This window comes from Bacillus rossius (assembly GCF_032445375.1).
Source record: "Bacillus rossius redtenbacheri isolate Brsri chromosome 9 unlocalized genomic scaffold, Brsri_v3 Brsri_v3_scf9_1, whole genome shotgun sequence".
NCBI classification, from domain to species: Eukaryota; Metazoa; Arthropoda; class Insecta; order Phasmatodea; family Bacillidae; genus Bacillus; species Bacillus rossius.
Genome location: NW_026962012.1, coordinates 15,327,008 through 15,345,663, shown reverse-complemented (window position 1 = coordinate 15,345,663; position 18,656 = coordinate 15,327,008). Strand labels below are relative to the sequence as shown.

Sequence of the window (18,656 nt, the reverse complement as noted above, 5' to 3'; positions counted from 1 at the left end):
GAAGACGCCCGCCGACGCGCCGACCCGCACCGCAACGCTGTGATGCCGACAGCCGCCAGGACTTCGGAAGAATGTTATGCCAGCGATATATCATATAGGTTTGGTGATAGGAATTTTTCGAGCAAGAGTTGAAGTTGGTAAGTTCAACCGGGACTAAAACGTTTGATACCTCGCCTAGTCGTAACGCGGGCGCTTAACATAGCGTATTGACATATGGATATTAAGGTGTTCAGTTATGTATGCAGTGGCTGTGGTCGTCTAGCTAGAATGTGCAGAGCAGCCCGATTTTAAAAAGAACTTGACCATAATTTACCAATAACCCAGGTGTTCTTATGTGAAGACAATGTAAGAAATGTAACGAGTTTTGCTGTTATGTCAACTGGAAACATGCTACCTTGGATTCGGTTCTTGACATGGTGGTAATAGACTAAGTGGAGTTTAGACTGCAATTTTCTACATAACATTCAAGTGTGTTACATAGAGATATACTGCTTACAAATTGTTACGAGTGACAAATATGGGTTCATACAGATAGCCCAATTAATTTTTATATATTTTAATTTACTACTAATGTTTACATTACTAATTAAAATAGCACACTTAATGTCTGTTCACAAATCACTAGCACTTAAAAAAAAATTATGTTCATTATTCATTAAATATCTGTCCATTCCACAGTTGATACTCCTCACCGGAGCTAGGCTCTAAATATGTTCTCCTCTTATCACGCACATATCTATACACACACACACAGTCGCACTCTCATGGTCTCGTCACTCCGCGTCGCGCCGCTTGCAAAAGGGGTCTCTCGTTCTGTTCACTTCACTCCACTCTCGGAATTCTCCGAATTCCAAACAAGGCTGGCGCCGCAGCTTTTTTACCTTGGACAGTAATTCTGAAACCGACTGGATACATGTCGCGTCATCCCGGGCTGACCCGATGCTCGAAGCATCCAGAATAACAGTGCTTATTAACACCACTCCATGCGGAATTTCGAGGCCTCCAGAGGACAGATAACAGCGCCGTGGAAGGTGGACACGGGGGCAGGAGGGTCGCGATGTCGAGCCGCTAATCCCCCTAATGGTATGCGGGCATGAGATCAGTGGCGCCGTAGAAGGCCCCCGGCCAGACTACTGCCGAAAGGCCCACTCAGATTTATGTAAAGAAATATCTTTCGACTCCCCAGTTCGTCTAGAACAGGTAACACATCTCTTCTGAAATTTCTTCTCAATCCGGTCCTAATATACCACTTTCATTCGTCCCGTCTTTCCTCTCTGGATGCAGTACACCACACCATTTAGCCATTTAAACACTTCATATGGGTATTCCCATGCCACTTGAAGCTTGGGGCACCTGCTATTCCTTAGCTGCGGGTTGTACAGCCTCACCAAATCACCTTCCTGGTATCTAGTCTAGTTATCCAAAAGGCCATGCCTCGTCTTCATTCAGTTTGTCGCTATTCAGAGGTTTTTACGAGCTTGATCATGTAAGAAGAGTCATGGATGAAAGCTTTATATGCTATCAGGAATAACTGGATTTTTAAATCCCAATCCTGTTGATGGTCGGTCACAAACTTTGTTCGAGAGTTTTGTTGAACCTCTCCACCATCCAATCGGACTGATGATGAAGGGGCGTGGTCCTGGTTTTATTCATTCCAAGAAACCGATACACCTCGTGAAAAACTTTGGACTCCAAATTATGGCCTTGGTCTGAATGGAATTCCATTCAGCAAATGAAGTTGTTTACAAGTGCATCCGCAATGGTAGTGTCTTCTTGGTCAGGTAGTGCATAAGCCTCTGGACACTTACTGAAGTAAACAATTTCTTCCCGATTATCTTGGTTAGCATCTTTAGTCTTGGGAAATGGTCCAGCGATGTAAGTGGCTATCTTCTCAACTGGGGCTCCCACATTGTAGACACTCAATTTCCCACGACTCTAGTGCTGCGGACCTTTCCTAGCCGAGCAAACTTCACACTGTCTACACGAAGTATAACATCCAGCATGTTGATAGTTGGTACGACTGGTGTTACCTCACAGGTGCTGCTGCACAACCCGGCAGAGCTGCCTCGTGTCAGCCAGCAGTACCTGCGCTCGGACCTGAACCAGGAGCTGGTGGTGTCCGTGAGGCCGCACATGATGGTCACCAACCAGGGCCTGCAGCTGTACTCGCCCTACGTGAGGCAGTGCTTCTTCCCCTTCGAGCGAGAGCTCAGGTACTTCAGGGTGTACACCCAGAACAACTGCCAGCAGGAGTGCCTGGCCAACTTCACGCTGCTCTACTGCGGCTGCGTCGGCTTCTACATGCCGCGTGAGTCTTATGCTTATGTACATGTCCCTGTATGTGAATTATCAACAATAGCTTGAAAAAAAACAATAATTCCATACATATGATTAATGCCACCCTGGATAATTAGTTAACAGTATTAATTACAATTTGGTGTCGAATATGCGAGAAATTAAAATTATTTTATATAATTAACAATATATCTATTTAAATGAAAGTAATTATTAAAACCATTTTTCGATGGAATACTTATCTAGTAGTGTACAAATGTATGTCCGAGCCCAAATTTATGCGGAAAAGGAGCAAACCACTTTCTTGCATTGTGACGTCACGGCGGCCATCTTAGATGACCTTGACCTTTGACCTTTACCCCGGCGGCCATCTTGGATCCGCCATTTTCTTTCCTCAAGATATCCGCCATTTTGAATTCCACAATTTCGATTTCTAGAACTTTCCGCCATTTTAAATTATGAAGTCACCGTTACATTTTTCTTTACGGCCGCCATCTTGTAAATCCGTAATTTTTGTGCTAGAAATTTGGAAATAATTTAAAATTTATAAAAAAATAATAAAATTTAATAATTTTTTTTTATAGAGGCACTTACGTATTGGAGACCTCGGTTCGAACCTGGTGAGGACAAAAATAAAAAATGTCGACCGATCCTTCCTCAATGGAAGCCGCAGGCAAACTGACCTCCCCCCACTTATGCCAAGGAATATTATATCGCCAGTAAGTATAACATCATGTTCGTCATCTTGAAAATCTGTTATTATTATCCGATTTTAATAAAAAAATCTTAAATTAATAAAAAACTTAAATTAATAAATAAAAATTTAATATATATTTTTTAGTAAAAACACTATTCCACGTTTCGTTACGGTCGCCACCTTAAAAATAAGCGATAATTATAAAATTTTAATTATTGAAAAAAATTTTAATTTATAAAAAATATATTTAATCATATATTAATAAAATATTATTCAAAACAAGGACTTATTTCTTTGGTTCAAACCCGGCAAGAGCAAAAAAATTAAAAACTATGACAGATACTTCATTCACGGAAGCCACAGGCAGACTGACCTGCCACCACTAAAGGCCAAGGTATATATCGACAGCTAGCCATCTTGTTTTAGCCTATTGAGGCCACCATCTGGTTTTAGTCTGCTAGAGAGCAATACCATCATGCTAGTTTATATTTCGTTCACAAGACATTTAACCTTGACCTTGAACTTTAAATTTGACCTAATACTTTGACCATGACCTTGACCTAGTCATTTGACCTTTAGATTTGAGCTTGACATTGAAATTATACCTTGACCTTGAAATTTGATTTGAACTTTGACCATGATATTGAACTTTAACCTTAACCTTGATCTTCAACCCTGACCTATGATCTTGACCATGGTGACGATATTGGATACACGATCTTGAATTCAGTACTCGCTACCGGGAGCGTTAGTTAACACACTCAGCATCTGCTAGAGAGTACTGTCGACATATTGTTTTCAGTAATCGATACTAGAAGCATTAGTATCACATAGTACACATGCTATCTGCTGAAGTGCGCTACAAACACGATAGTTTAATTTTTACCTACTAGAGTGCAGTAACCATATATAATTACTGTGGCGTCGCCATATTGAAATTTGGACACCATCTTAGAAATTCGTAATTATATATCTAGAAATTCAGGAAATATTACAAAATTCAGTAAATAAATTTACAATTTATACCGATTGATTCGATTAGTTAATGTTTTTAGTTCGATCTTTAACCGATGCAAATATTTTAATTTTATGTAAATAAATTTTATTTAATAAATCGTGTTAAAACTTTAAAAGTAGCCTAAGTTCTACATAAACCAGCCTTAAGTAAGTGTTATTGTCCGCCATCTTGGTAATCTGTAATTATGTAGCTAGAAATATGGAATGTATTCCAAAAATAATAAAAAAAATTAAATTTTAAAATAATGATTGCCGCGATAGATTTTCGTCCTTGGTTTGATTCTCGGCTAGTGATAAGGATAACTAAAGCTTGAAATAAATTTTATGTTCTGTTTCCCATTACCTTTCATGGAGTTTATTAATCATTCTCTCTACGAAAATCATCACTATACAAAATACCTGTCCAAAGTATTAAATACTTTGTCGCTATTCCTAACACGGAAGTCTAATTTTTCAATTATTAGAACACATTCAAAACAGTTTATGTAAAATGCTATATATGTATTGGCCAAGTGTCTACGGACCACGAGACGAGGTCATTAACAATGTCAGTCATATAGGCCAGACATTTGCAAACCTCATGACCATCTTCGTCGATAGCTGATATAAAATATTTCAGCCAGTAATGAAAGCGTTTAAACCAACGGATGATGTTTTTACGCTTACAAGAGGACTAAAATCGTTGAAAATTGTTTTATCAAGACAAAGAGGTTTCGGACTTGTATATATTCAGAGCTCCTACACAGTTACTACAGATTTGACTACGCGCTTAAGGGTATCAAAGTTCGAATTTTTTTGAATTTTTGTGGAATATAAACGTGAATTTCTCCCTCAAAACAGAAATTCTCCCCTTGGAATAGGGAAATTTTGAATTTTAAGGATTTTTAAAGATTTGTTGGTGGAATTCATCCCCTTAACACGGTAAATTTGGTCGATTTTCTCGAATTTTTGACAAATTTGCAATTTTAGAGTTTATTTGGAAATTTTTGGCAGAATTTAAAGGCCGAGTTCAAAAATCCTCTCCAGAAGCTAATTAGAGGCCTGCCCATGGTGAATTAAAGCCTCTTGGAGGAAAATTAAAATATTTAAAATTTTCTGGAATAACAATGGGAAATTTTCTCCCAAAACGGGAATTTTCCCTCGAGACAGGATTTTTTTTTTTCAGTAATTATTGGGCAATTTTGAGGAATTTGAGACCAATATGGCCGCCGTGACGTCAGAGGTGGTCGGTTATTTAACCTATCCGCAATTCGCAACCAGAAACCATTGTCAGGAGGAACCAAACTATGTTACTATTTTTTCATCAAGTAAATTGTTACCAAACTACGATGAACTGACAAAAGAATTTTTTTGCGCAATGTTGAATTAGTTCATATAAAACTGTTTCAAACTCCGTTGGAAATTATCTAATAGCCATCTTCACTATCACTGTCAACAACTTACTAACCTCGCTTGATATTTCACCATTTTCTTTTCTGATTCTCGGTAGCCTCATGTTAAGCTGCTAGCCCTCAGTTCATACATGGTTTACTTTAACCGGAAGAATATCTCAAGAGTCAGGTGTTAACAGGGTCGTAAAACCACACAAAGGGCTATCTGGGAGTTAAATTGTAGACCTTGGTTCAACCGAAAGTCATAAAACCGGCCCTTAGAGGGATCTACAGCCTTGTCATAAACGAATGCTCCTTGGACATAGAGTTTGTCATTGGATAGAACCATTTTTAAGTATTTTCTTTTTCTTTACGCATAAAATACACTTATGAATACAAATACTTATTACATTACGTTACATAAATAATATCAACAAATCTGCAACGTTGTTGCGGTATAACTAATTAAAAATCTTATAACTGTTTGTTTTATAATGGCGAGCCCTGATTGGTTAGTGGGTATAGGCGATATGGAACCTAATTCACCAATCACTGTATAGCACCAAAACTAAAACTTAAACAATGTTTGTGACTTTGTTATACTCACAGATATTAATTTTGGCGTATTTCATTTTTAAAAATACAATAAAAAACATTTTATTTACTGTTTCACTGTGTCACGTCAATTCACCTCGTTAATATTGTTGGACTGCCTTGAGTATGATGACTTAAGAGTGTTTGTTGTAATGGCCAGTATCAATACTGTAGCAGGCATTGACGCAACACAATTAAAAGAAATTATGTTTATAAGTAATGATATAACATCTGTGTTTTTGATTCGGCCCAAAATGTTTTATTTCATCATGTGGCGCAGTAAAAATCCACTAAATCCTCGATTTGGTGTCCAAAGTTACACACATTTATAAGAGCCCACTAAAGAGCAAAAATCATACTTCTGAGACACTTGTAAATTAAACTAATCCTTGGCATAGAGAAATAAAATAATTTACATAAATAGTGTATCTTGGCCGGTCCTGCTACTGGTTCATGGCTGAGGAGCCGAGGAATACACCGACCTCTGATGTTACGGGTGCCATCTTGGATTGTGACGTCACGATGGCCATCTTGGTTGACCTTCACCATAACCTTTAAACTTCACCTGGACCATTTTGGATCCGTCGTCCTGGATTCCACCATTTTTAATTCTAGAATGTTCCACCAATTTTTACTACCACCATTTTGGGATATAGAACATTCTGACATCGCCATCGAGTTGTTTACTCCTTGATGTTGCATGTTTCGTTATGGTTGCCGTATTGAGATCTAAAACCACATCTGCCATCATGGATCTGATATCACGTTCACATTTTTTTTTCGATAATACCTACACAGCCTCCATCTTGTCATCTTCTGGACCACCATTTTGTTTTTTTCTGTTCTGCGAGAAGCTGCCGTTTTGGATACCAACATCGTAGAGAGCGCCAGCATCGCTCAGTCTTATGCACATAAGGTCGATGTTTCATCACCTGACAATGTTGTGGTGGTACTTATCGAGATATTCAAATATGATTTTTATGTAAAAATTAAATTTAAAGCGAGGTGATTCAAACCGTGACAGCTTCGGCCTCTAGGTTGGAAAACATACGTCTTTGGCCGCACTGACATAGGAATATTTACAAGACGAAGAATTAAATAAGGCATATAAACAAATATCACACATATTCGGAAAAATTATTATTTTTTAAAATTTGATATGATTGATAGTATTATCTGCTACAAAACATTGCTACTAGCTTTATTGTTAGTTGGAGCGCTAGTTAACACACATCGCCTACTAAAGGGCACCGCCGCCCTCTTGTTTTCAATAATCGATACAAGGAGCACTAGTGTCAACACAGTACATACACCATCAACAACAGTGCACTGCCACCATATTAGTTTAACGTTTATCCGCTAGAGTTCATTAGTATTTACTACCTTGGCGTCCACCATCTTGTCGGTTGCTTGTCCGCCATCTTGAAAATCCGGAAGTTTTAAGTTAGAAAAATTGAAAAAAAAATCAAAAAATCATCTAAAAATCACCCATTTTTAAACCGATTACTGCCTTCGGTTCGATCCCTGGACAATGCTATGAAGGTAATTTTAGGTAAATATTCTTAACTAATAAAAAAATTGCAAAAATCTGAAAATTGGCTTAAAATTTAGTCTACCAGCCTCCAGCAAGTTGCTATTAACTATCTTCGCCCTCATCTTGAAAATATGCAATTATTGACCAAGAAATTCAGAATTTTTTTTAAATATCATAAAAAAGGTCATATGTAATGATTTTCGTCCGTGATTCTATTATCGGCCAGTAATAGGGGTAACGTAAGCATAAAATTAATTTTACATTTCTGTTTCCCATTAACTTTCGTGGAGTATATTAATAATTATCTCTACGAAAAAGACTCGGTACAAGATAGCTGTCCGACGAAATAAATACATTGTGGCTGCATCTACAATGAAAGTCTAATTTTTCGCTACATAGAATACATTACATACAATAAGGTCTTAGGCATATAGGCCAAGTTTCTTCGGACTAAAAGGCCTTCTTCGTTGAAACTTGTTATAAATTTCAAGCAGACAAGAAAAAATCTCCGAACGGTCTGACCTACAATTACAAGCAAATATACCAACGGAACATGTTTAATAATTACTAAAGGACAAAAAAACCTGAAAGACGTTTTATGAACACAAAGAGGTTTTTAACCAGTGGATATTCAGATCTAACTACAGATTTGTCTACGAACATTAAACAACACGACACACATTATACCAAAGAAAAGACACGCAATGCACACACTTGACACGCAATGCACACACTAGACAGGTAATACACACACTATGCTAGCAATGGACACGCAATGCACGCACTGGACACGCAATGGCCACGCATTGAACACACTGGGCACGTAATGGACCTAATTGACAAGCAATGTACACGCAATGCGCACAATCGACGCACAATGCACATACTGGACACTCAGTAGGCATGCAATGCACTCACTGGACACACAATGGACACGCAATGCACACACTGGATATGCACAATTTGGTAGGATCGTTCAAGGGATGAGATCTCATCAGAGGGATACGATCTCATTAAAGGGATATGATACTAAATATATTTAACGAAAAGGGCTTTCATTTACACGAACATTTAACTTAATAGGATACGATCGTAAATATACGGTATGCTCCAACTGCTCCAGCTGTCTTTGGCTCCAACTATCTTTCGCTCCAACTGCTTCAACGACATTTGGATACAAGCTTATAAGGCTACATGGCTACGAGACTTCATGGCTAAGAGGTTACTAGTCTACAACTCATCAACTGGCTACAGTAGCTGCATTCAGCAGCGAGAGTTAATTATCTCATGTAAAAGAACTTGTTTCTTGTAATTCAGGTTTTTGTCAACATGTAGCCACGTATTATGTTCAGGTAATTTTATTTATTTTGCATGTAGGAAGCGGGATGCCAACTCATGATCGCAAGAGGACTTCGTTAGACCTCAAACGGAAGGGAAAATCGCCTTGCATTTCAGCTGTCTCAAGGCATATTAATGTCATTGTTAAATTTTTAAACTAATAATTATTTTTAATTTACAATTACAATACTAATTTAAATTTTAAAAGCCAAGCAAAGTTTTGTTTAGTTCCCAATTTGACCTGTAATTCAGAAGAAGCAATAAATTATAATATTCTTGAAAATTTATTCTAAATAATGCCTTCTAAAATAAGATGTGTTTAAACATTTTCTAATATTGCCTTAAATGTTTAAAAAAAATCAATAGCCTGTGAATGAGAACAGGTTTTAAAAATATATAATATAATTAAAAAGAAAAAAAAATGTGCTGGACTTCCAGTAATTGCAACGATGTGTCAATATCTTAACTCAACAACTAGCAAATGCACGTGTTCTCATATTATTCATGTTGAAAATTAACTTATAATTCCAAACTCGGACGACAAATTTTAAGTAAAACTCTTTATAATAATTTCTATCTTATTAAATATACTGAAAATAAAATATTTGTTTATCAAGTTTTAAAGTATCTAGACGCGAATCACACACTTTCTGTGCCCACCGCTAGAATTAACTGCCTGAATTGTAAACGTTGCTTGCCAACAACAAACGTAGATAGCAATAAGCAGCACGATGCACCCGGAAGTTATAAACTAGTAGAAACGACTGCGATAAAATCCCGGCTTTGTACCTGATTTTCGTTAAGGTATTTTATTAAAATACTACGCATCTTGTAAAAATTCACTAAAAAATAAAATAATATAAAGTTTCCGGCCGTGTTGGAAGAATATTCTCTATGATATTACTAATACATACATTAACCTGAAACATATTTAAACACATATAATTACAGTAAGATTATGTTTGTATATTTGTCTTTCCTTAAACCACTGAAATAAATCTGTAAATACTTCCTACAAAAAAGCCTTACTCTTAGTAAGCTGATTAAGCATTAGTATTATATAATATTATTATATTCAATGACATTAAAAAATAATGAAAATAATACGATTTTACCGAGACGATGTTTCAACTACGCTAAGAATTATAACTCTTTTGTTTTCAAGCGCATACTCTGCCGCCACGCTACCGTCACAGTTTGAACTTTGAAAAGGAAACTATGAATTAAAAAAAAATATATTGGAATTTTCTCACGTCTTTTAAAACCTGTCATTATTTTTTACTATGACAATTGCAGAGTTTCATTACTGTAAATGGGATACTTTCTAATAAACTTTTTATAAGAGTGCAATTATAATAATAAAAAATTTAAAAATTGAATTTACGGTTCTTATCGTTTTTTGAGTACCTATATGTCTGTTTACTGCTAGAGTTGAAAATAACACCAAATAAAATAAAAAGAAATATTTACAGAAATAAATTCCGGACTACATTAAAAGGAATTTAATCAATATACTAATTTAATGTTACTTTAAATAATGATCGAAAGGTTAAAATAGATTTTATGTATGGTTTAGTATTTTATTTTATATGTATCACGTTATTTATTTATTGTAATCTGTGTAGATCGTAAATGAGGCTAAATGTGTTAAAACATGTGTTAAAAGCACGTAAAATTATCGTCCGTAAACCGTCTTTACAGACAACCCCCTTTTATAAATAGAAATAAATGATTTCAGTAATAAATAGTAAAATATTACTTATTAAAATTAAATATTTATAAAATTAAACATTACTAAATTTTATCTAACTCCCAGATTTTTGAGATTTGAATTATTAATCCTCGGTAGTATAGTGGTCAGTATCCCCGCCTGTCACGCAGGAGACCGGGGTTCGATTCCCCGCCGGAGAGGCCCCAATATTTTGAATAATGGCAAACATATAGTATGTAATGTACATTAATTTCTTAAAATGTTCCTGGAGTTTATAGAAGCTTCTTAAACCTTTCCAGAAGAAATAGGTACTTCTAAATATACGTACGCCTGTAAGCTGAGCTGAAAGGTATGTTTTTTTTTAAATTTACTTGATTTTCTCTGATGTTTTCCTTCAAATCTTTTTCCTCGATTATAAATCCTTTGAATGACAATAATTTGAAATTGTTTGAGAGTTTCAGAATTTTATTGACCCCTTTCCTACTAGAAAGTGTTTTCTGCGTGGGTGTTCCCTAATGCGAGTAGGTTGTTTTACCACTGCGTCATTTCACGTAGTCTTTTAACGGTGAAATTGAATGTTCAATTTGAAGAGAGATAAGAGAGTAGATACTGAACTCAAGACGATTCACTAGACGACATTTAGGTATAGCATTAATCACATAAACAATGCAAAGCAAATATTTATTATAATATTTTAAGCAATTATTTGGCTACACATATTGTATAAAACGTCGTTACAACTATTTAATTTTCTTAACATTTCAAAATAACTCTCGGTGTGTTTATTACGTATAACATCAATTTCATTTTTTAACTTTAAGAGTAAAACGTCGGAAGTTCATCAAAATAAGTAAAATTTCTCTTTTTGCCTCAGTTAATGATTGTACTTGCCTGTCTAAACTCTTAAAATTATTTATATATACAAGGTATATGAAATTCAATTGGCGTCATACGTTTTACATAATAACAATAAAATTTTTATTTTTCAGGTACCAGTAATATGACTATATGCAGCTCTAAGAAGAGGACATGTATGATAGAAGCTGGAAGTAAGTGTTTATATAATATAGTTAAAATAAAAAAGCAGCAATTTTTTTAATCAATTCTCATTGAATATATAATTAATTTTACTAACAAAAACTTGGGTATAAACATTTTTAACTAATTTAAAAAATTCACTACATATCTTAATATTTATATATATTTTATTTGCTTTAAGCGGAATATTTTGCCTTTTTACATTGCTACATGAATGGATACAAAAAACACATAATATACGTATGTAATTCTGGTATGTATATATATTTTTAATTAATTAGAAGGCCTATTATTTGCAATGTTCTTTGTGCGCTAATCTTGTTGCCAGTTACACAATTAGATTTCAAGCGTGATCTTGTATCATTAACTTGTTCGATCTTAATTCTACCACATATCATGTTGCACCATTGTGTTTTGAGTGTCGAACGAACGTCATTGGAAACCTTAGAATGAACCAAACAACTGGTGGTTCAGAAAACATAAGACTTCATTTAAATGTAGCGTGAACAGAAATACATTGTACGGACTTAAAGAATGTTTATGGTTTTAAACAGACGGGTATAATACAAATTATGAATACGGAAAATTCAGTTTTTCTACATTTAGAACTAATTTTCACATGACATACATACGTTAAATATTGAAAATGCTTTCTACAATGGTAAAATGCTATAATATGGCTTTTCATTCATCAAAATACATTCCATATTAAATATAAACTACATTTAAACTAAACCTATATAAATTTCAGACAGTTTCGTTCTGTAGTAGATTTTAAATATCGGTTTGTGCTTTTATATCGTCATTAAAGTTCAACACATATGCTCTTGCGGCAAATGCATCAATAATTTTCTTGACATATCGCAATCGACTGTAGCGAATTCAAATAGTTTCCAATCACCAATAGGTATTAATGTAACATTTCTTTGACACTGCTGCCAACGGTTGCCAAAGACTTAAAACTATATTTTAGATGAACGAAGATAGTACAATCCTAGTATGTATTAGCTCTACGTTTAGAAGAATAATCACTTAGGATCTGGTTTGTATAACTTGTGTAGAACATTTACGCCAGTGAACTAGCGGGAAAAGAAAAAAAAAGTTTGAAATTCAGCGTACCGATGGTTTGGAGAGCACTCAAAAACCACATCGATAACGGTTGTTTCTGTCTAATAAACTAAGCCACTGTAGCAAGGGAACTAATCCTGATTTAGTCTCTGCAAGACGCCCGGTCCCTCACTCAAAGGAAGTACCGATCCCAACATTTCACCAGCTTACAGAGCTTTCTGAGGGCGAGCGTTGTCCCTATAACAACCCTTCTGATACTAATGATGGTGACAGTGATTATGATGGGATGTCAACAATTTCTCAACATTTCAACAAGAATGAACTAAATGGTCTCGTCAGAGATCTTAACTTTTCAAAAAGGGCAGGTTGAAGGGAAAAAATTTACTGGAATAAGAAACCAAAAATAATTTTTACCGTACAAGAGAAATGGGTCTGCTACCAATATTCTCTCAAAAAGAACATCTTGAATTTTTTCACTACATTAGAGGACAAATTTTTTGCACACTGCTCTCCCAACCCAAATGTGTATTCGTTCCATACATGATCTCTGCATGTCCACAAAGATTAATGTGCTCCACATAACGGAGGATTAGACCATCTAAAAGGGTCGAAAATGCTTTCATAATTGGTAAACGTATACGAGCACAGTTTTAATTGACGTCTTGGGCGTCTTCGTATGTTTTCAATAAATGAAATATTCTGTAATACAGTGGCACGACATCTTTCTGACAAAGTCAAAATAATATAATAGCATAACATGATTCAACATTCCTAAAATAATTATTTTGTGTGCTCTCTCCAAGAATATTATTAAAATAACCTTTTTTTTTCATACATGAAACAGACAACAGAGTAGGCAACCAATTTACTTAATATAAAAGCTTGAACTACTATCAAAACTAAGCCAAAATACATGAAACTAGAGGTTTTCCAGTCAGCTGGTGCACTTACCACTCTGGAATTTGTAATGAAAAATGTTTTTTTGAATGAAATTTTCTCTGGTCGTTGGATTAGTCAAGGTGCAATAACTCTTCATGTTCTTCGATCCCGTGATAAAACACCACTAGACTATATTTATTTTGTTGTTTCGTATGGATCATGCGTATCAAACGTAGGTGAATGATACTTGAATTATAATCTCCCGACTGAAATTGTGGAAGCTGCCTTCACTCGCCTGCCATCAAGGCCTATCGGATTCCAGTTAAACAGCAGAGGTAAACCAGGTAATTCGAGAGTCGAAAATGTAACATACGACCTAGTACAGTAGGTTTATCTTGGAGTGTTCCAGTTTACACAACTGGTCTTTTCCATCGCTGCTCCAGTCACATTTCACAAATCATCCATCTTTAATGACATCGATGATCACAAGAAATAATTAATGCAATAAACGATGTGTAAAAACATCTTGTTGGGACAGTAAATAATGATCATTCTCGTCCCACATGCTATGGGGATAGAACATAATCGCCTGAAAGAAGCTGTTATTTGTGTAAGCGGGGAAAGTTATGTTTTCCCCACGTTGAAGTGCTATATTCGGCCATGTACACGCAGTTTTGTGTGGCTATGTTTGCCCCAACTTAAGACAATGTGTTGGGCCATGTTTTCCCCATCTTAGGGCACAATGTTGGGCCATATTTGCCTCAACTTAGGGTACCTTATTAGTCCATGTTTTCCTCACCGTAGAGCACCATGTTAGACCATATTTTCCTTACTTGAGGGCACCATGTTTGGCCATGTTCGTCTCACCTTAGGGCACCACGTTGGGCCATGTTTGTCTCACCTTAGGGCACCATGTTGGGCCATGTTTGTCTCACCTTAGGGCACCATGTTGGGCCATGTTTGCCTTAAATTAGGGCACAATGTTGGGCCATGTTGGCCTCACTTTAGGGCACTATGTTGGGCCATGTTTGTCTCACCTTAGGGCACCATGTTGGGCAATGATAGCCTCAACTTAGGGTACCATATTGATCCATGTTTACCTCACCTTAGGGCACCATGTTAGACCATATTGGCCCCACCTTAGGGCACCATGTTGGGCCATGTTTGACCGCCATGTCGGCCGCGCGGTGTCTGTCCCAGACGAGATGCGCAAGCGGGACGTGGAGCAGGGACTGGGCGACGCGGGTCTGGACGACAGCGTGGACTGCGACTGCCTGCCCTCGTGCACCGAGATGCAGTACAACGGCGAGACGTCCACCGCCGTCTTCTCCTGGAGGAACATGGTGGTGGCCCAGAACATGGACCCCGCCGACCCGGAGTGGGACGGGTGAGTGCGCTCCGTCTCGTCCACATTCTGCACGTCTCATTGTGTGCACGCGCATGAACCGTCCCTTACCGCATAGTATTGACAACCATATCGTACTTCTTAAAGTGCGTGGTGTGGCTATTAGATAACCGGGCTGATGCTGCTCCCAGCAAACTGCGAGCGTTCCGTGACATGTTTGAACATGACTGTGTCTGATGGTCCTTCCCCCACCCTTAGCTCGCTATACAAGCCAGCAGGTCACTCAGTTTGACTGTAGCAGTTGATTGAATTAGTCTATGCACTAGTGGCGCGTCGGAAAAATGCCAAGTGGTCAGATGGAGCAACGGGTTAACGGATAAAATGACACGCCATTAATGTAGAAATTGTTCTGATTTCAGAGCCAACATAGGACGCGTGGTTGTGTTCTTTAAGGATTCCCAGTTCATAACCAGCAAGAGGAGTGAAATTTTTGGAACAACAGACTTTTGGGGTAAGTAATCAAAAATTAATAAAAATTCTCACTAAAACAAAATCATAAAAAAAATATAAGTTTTTATTTTACCTAGAAACCGTTTCACATGGAAAATTAAGCCACTTTTTGAACATGTAAAGCCTCCTGCATTTTTGAAAAATAAAATGGACAATTTTCCATTCAATAAGGAATTTTTTATATTTATGTTTTCGTGGGATTTATCGGTGTAATTTTTTTTCCTAAAATCTGGATATTTTGGTGAAAATTTGGGAAATTTTATGTTCCTTTTCAGCAGATTTGGATAGTCAACATAATGCAAGAAAGTCGCCTTGACGTCAGGGCGGTAGGTCATTGAACCCATCCTCAATACTGAACCAGGAACCAACCGCATTACCAGACAATATATATTGCTTACAAGATTTAAAAGTATTTATAATTTTTATTTGAATGTAGTTATTTGTATGTATCCTTTTTTCAACCTGGGAAAATATCGCTGCATGTTGCGCGCGTAACGTAAAAATTCACTCTCATATTGTTTCATAATGTGCAAAATAAGTATAACTAAAAAAACGTAATAACAAAATTTCAAACATAAAGAATGAGATTACTAAATTTAAAACCTACAAGGAAAATACTTTCTTTAATACATTACAATTCTTCTCTGAACCTCCAGGTGAGTAATTGCATAGTTTCTGACTTTGTTGCAAAATATTGTAGCGGTCTGTGGGGATTGTTCCCTTACATGTAATAATTGCTGGTTTTGTTGCAATCAACTGCAGTGGTATGATGAGCTTGTTCATAGGTACCAGCGTGCTGAGTTATAGGGAAATTATGCTAGCATTACATCATATAGTTGCTGGCTCTGTTGTAGCCAAAAGCAGTGGTTGCTAGGTTGGTTCCTGGGGATCAACTTGCTGAGCATAGTTGTAATGTACTAGTTTTACAATCAGCTATTCAACTAACAGTTGCTGCTTTGTTGTTGCAGCCATCTGCGGTGATTTATTGGTTTATTTCCGGGATATAATCGTGCTGAGAAATGTCGATATAAGCTAACAATTTATAGTTTCCGGGTTTGTTGCAGCCCAATATAGTGGACTGATGGGCTTGTTCCTGGGCATATGTGTGCTGAAAATATTAGGGATGAGCTAGATTTTACAAGAAACTTTACAACTTACAGTTACTGGAATTGTTGCAGCCAACTCTCGTGGTATGCTGTGCTGTTTCCTGAGAATTGGCATGCTGAGATTTGTAGAGATAAGCTAGCTTTATAAATAGTTTCTAAGCTAATAGTTGTTGATTTTGTGGCAACCAACTGTCGTGAGCTACTGGGCTTGTTCCTGGGCGTCCTGAGCATTTAAAGATGTGCTAGCTTTCTAAGTAGCTTTATATGTTTTTTTTTGTTCTGTGTCAGTAAACAACAGCTATCTGCTTGACTTGTTTCTTGGCGTCAGTATACTGCGCATAAGGATATGTAAGCTTTACGACATATAATTACTAAATTTGTTGCAATAAACCACATTGGTATGCTGGGATTTTTCCTGGGCATCATCATACTGAACTTTAATGACAATAGTTCACGTTACAAACATTTAAACATTGTATTTTTGGTATTTTTCTGGAGCCAACTGCATCAATCTGCTGTACTTGTTTACTGTCCATAAGGATACACAGCATAAAGAGAATGAGCTATCATTACAAGTAGCTATACACTTAATATTTTGCTACATTTTTTTGCAAGGCACTATGACAGTTTTCTGGCCTTGTTCGTGGGCATCAGCGTGCTGAGCATAGTTAAGTGGAGCAAGCTTTGCAAGTAGCTTATATCTTATAATGGCTGGCTTTGTTGCAGCCTACTGTAGATAATTAGATGGGCTTGACACATGGAATAAACCATGGTTAGCATAGTGGGCATGAGCAGTCTTTAAAAGTAGCTTTACAACTTACAGATGCTGGATTTGTTACTGCCAACTGCCGTGGCCTGCTGGGCTTTTTCCTGAGCAGCAACATGCTGAGCATAATGATGAACCAGCTTTACAAGTAGCTTCACAATTTATATTTGCTGGCTTTGTTGCAGCCAACTGCGGCGGCTTGCTCGGCTTGTTCCTGGGCATCAGCGTGCTCAGCATAGTGGAGATGGGCTACTACCTGACCCTGCGCGTGTGGCTTGAGCCGGGCAGCAAGCAGCGCTTCTGCTGTGGGAATACCAGGCCATCCTTGGGCGGAACCATTAGCGCTCACATGCTGGACGATGTTCCCTACAAAACTGCATAGACTCTTTATATCATATTGCTCCTGATTCATTTATTTTATTGGATGTAATATATCCATTACTAGAGACCTGCAAAATTCGCGGATTCATTCGGTGATAGGCTAGAATTCAAACACATATACCTCTAACAAAATTTTGCTATTGGCTTACTGTTAATCTGGACGAATCTCAACCAGTTATAAACCCTCAACCAAAGAAGGATCCAATCACAGACAAACCAGCTGAGACGACTTACAAGTCGGCAGCCAATGAACTTGCGTTATTTGCCCGAGTGTACAGGGGTATGTGCAGTCTATTCTGAAGGTCATCGAAACCGCGAATTTTGAAGATCTCTATTCATTACCGTATTTTTACCATGTTTTTGTATTCCTCATATATACGTGAGTTTGTAAAAAGTCTTAAAACACATTAATTAACTCTTTTTTTAATGTTATACATTATTGTAAATGAAATACACAGATCTTTTTAAGTTTTGTTTAAAAATAATGAAAAATAATTTGTAGAAAAATAGAATAAATAAAAGAAATATTCATAAATGTTGCTTCATAATTAAATTCATTTCAATATAATTGTGAAAATAAATTATTATTGTTTAACAAAGGGGAAAAATAATATTTACACAACTCCTACAAAATGCACAAATTTTATTGTGCGGGTATACCTAGTTGCAGTGTAATTGGCGTTCACATGTTTTCGCAAAAAAAAAAAAAAAGCCTGCCCCTAGTTATTAGGTATTGTGTTGACTAGAATGTACAATGACCTGCGCATTTGAAGTTAAACTGCATGCATCATTGAGATACTACTAATTGTCCCCTTCAGTGCACGAACAGACTGATAGCGTTAGTTCCATAACGTTTGAAATAGTAGCAACTCCTGTTCACTACACGAATTCACGGCCTCGTATGGCACTGGTGCCATCCAAGTGGCAGCGACTGCGCTTCGTTGTCTCACTCACAGCGGAGAAGTCTAAGATGTACATCAAGCTCTGTCCCTGCCCGAACACGCCCG

At 36.9% G+C, this 18,656-nt stretch overlaps 1 protein-coding gene across 1 annotated transcript in view; it reads left to right on the top strand.

The window, feature by feature from the left end:
• LOC134542722 (pickpocket protein 28-like) overlaps positions 1–18,656 on the top strand; it is a 67,942-nt gene that overhangs the window by 28,276 nt on the left and 21,010 nt on the right. Inside the window, exons 6-9 of the mRNA XM_063387196.1 lie at positions 2,038–2,341; positions 14,742–14,928; positions 15,306–15,397; positions 17,454–17,573. Coding sequence (XP_063243266.1) covers positions 2,038–2,341; positions 14,742–14,928; positions 15,306–15,397; positions 17,454–17,573 — 703 coding nt within the window. The remainder of the gene's footprint in view (positions 1–2,037; positions 2,342–14,741; positions 14,929–15,305; positions 15,398–17,453; positions 17,574–18,656) is intronic.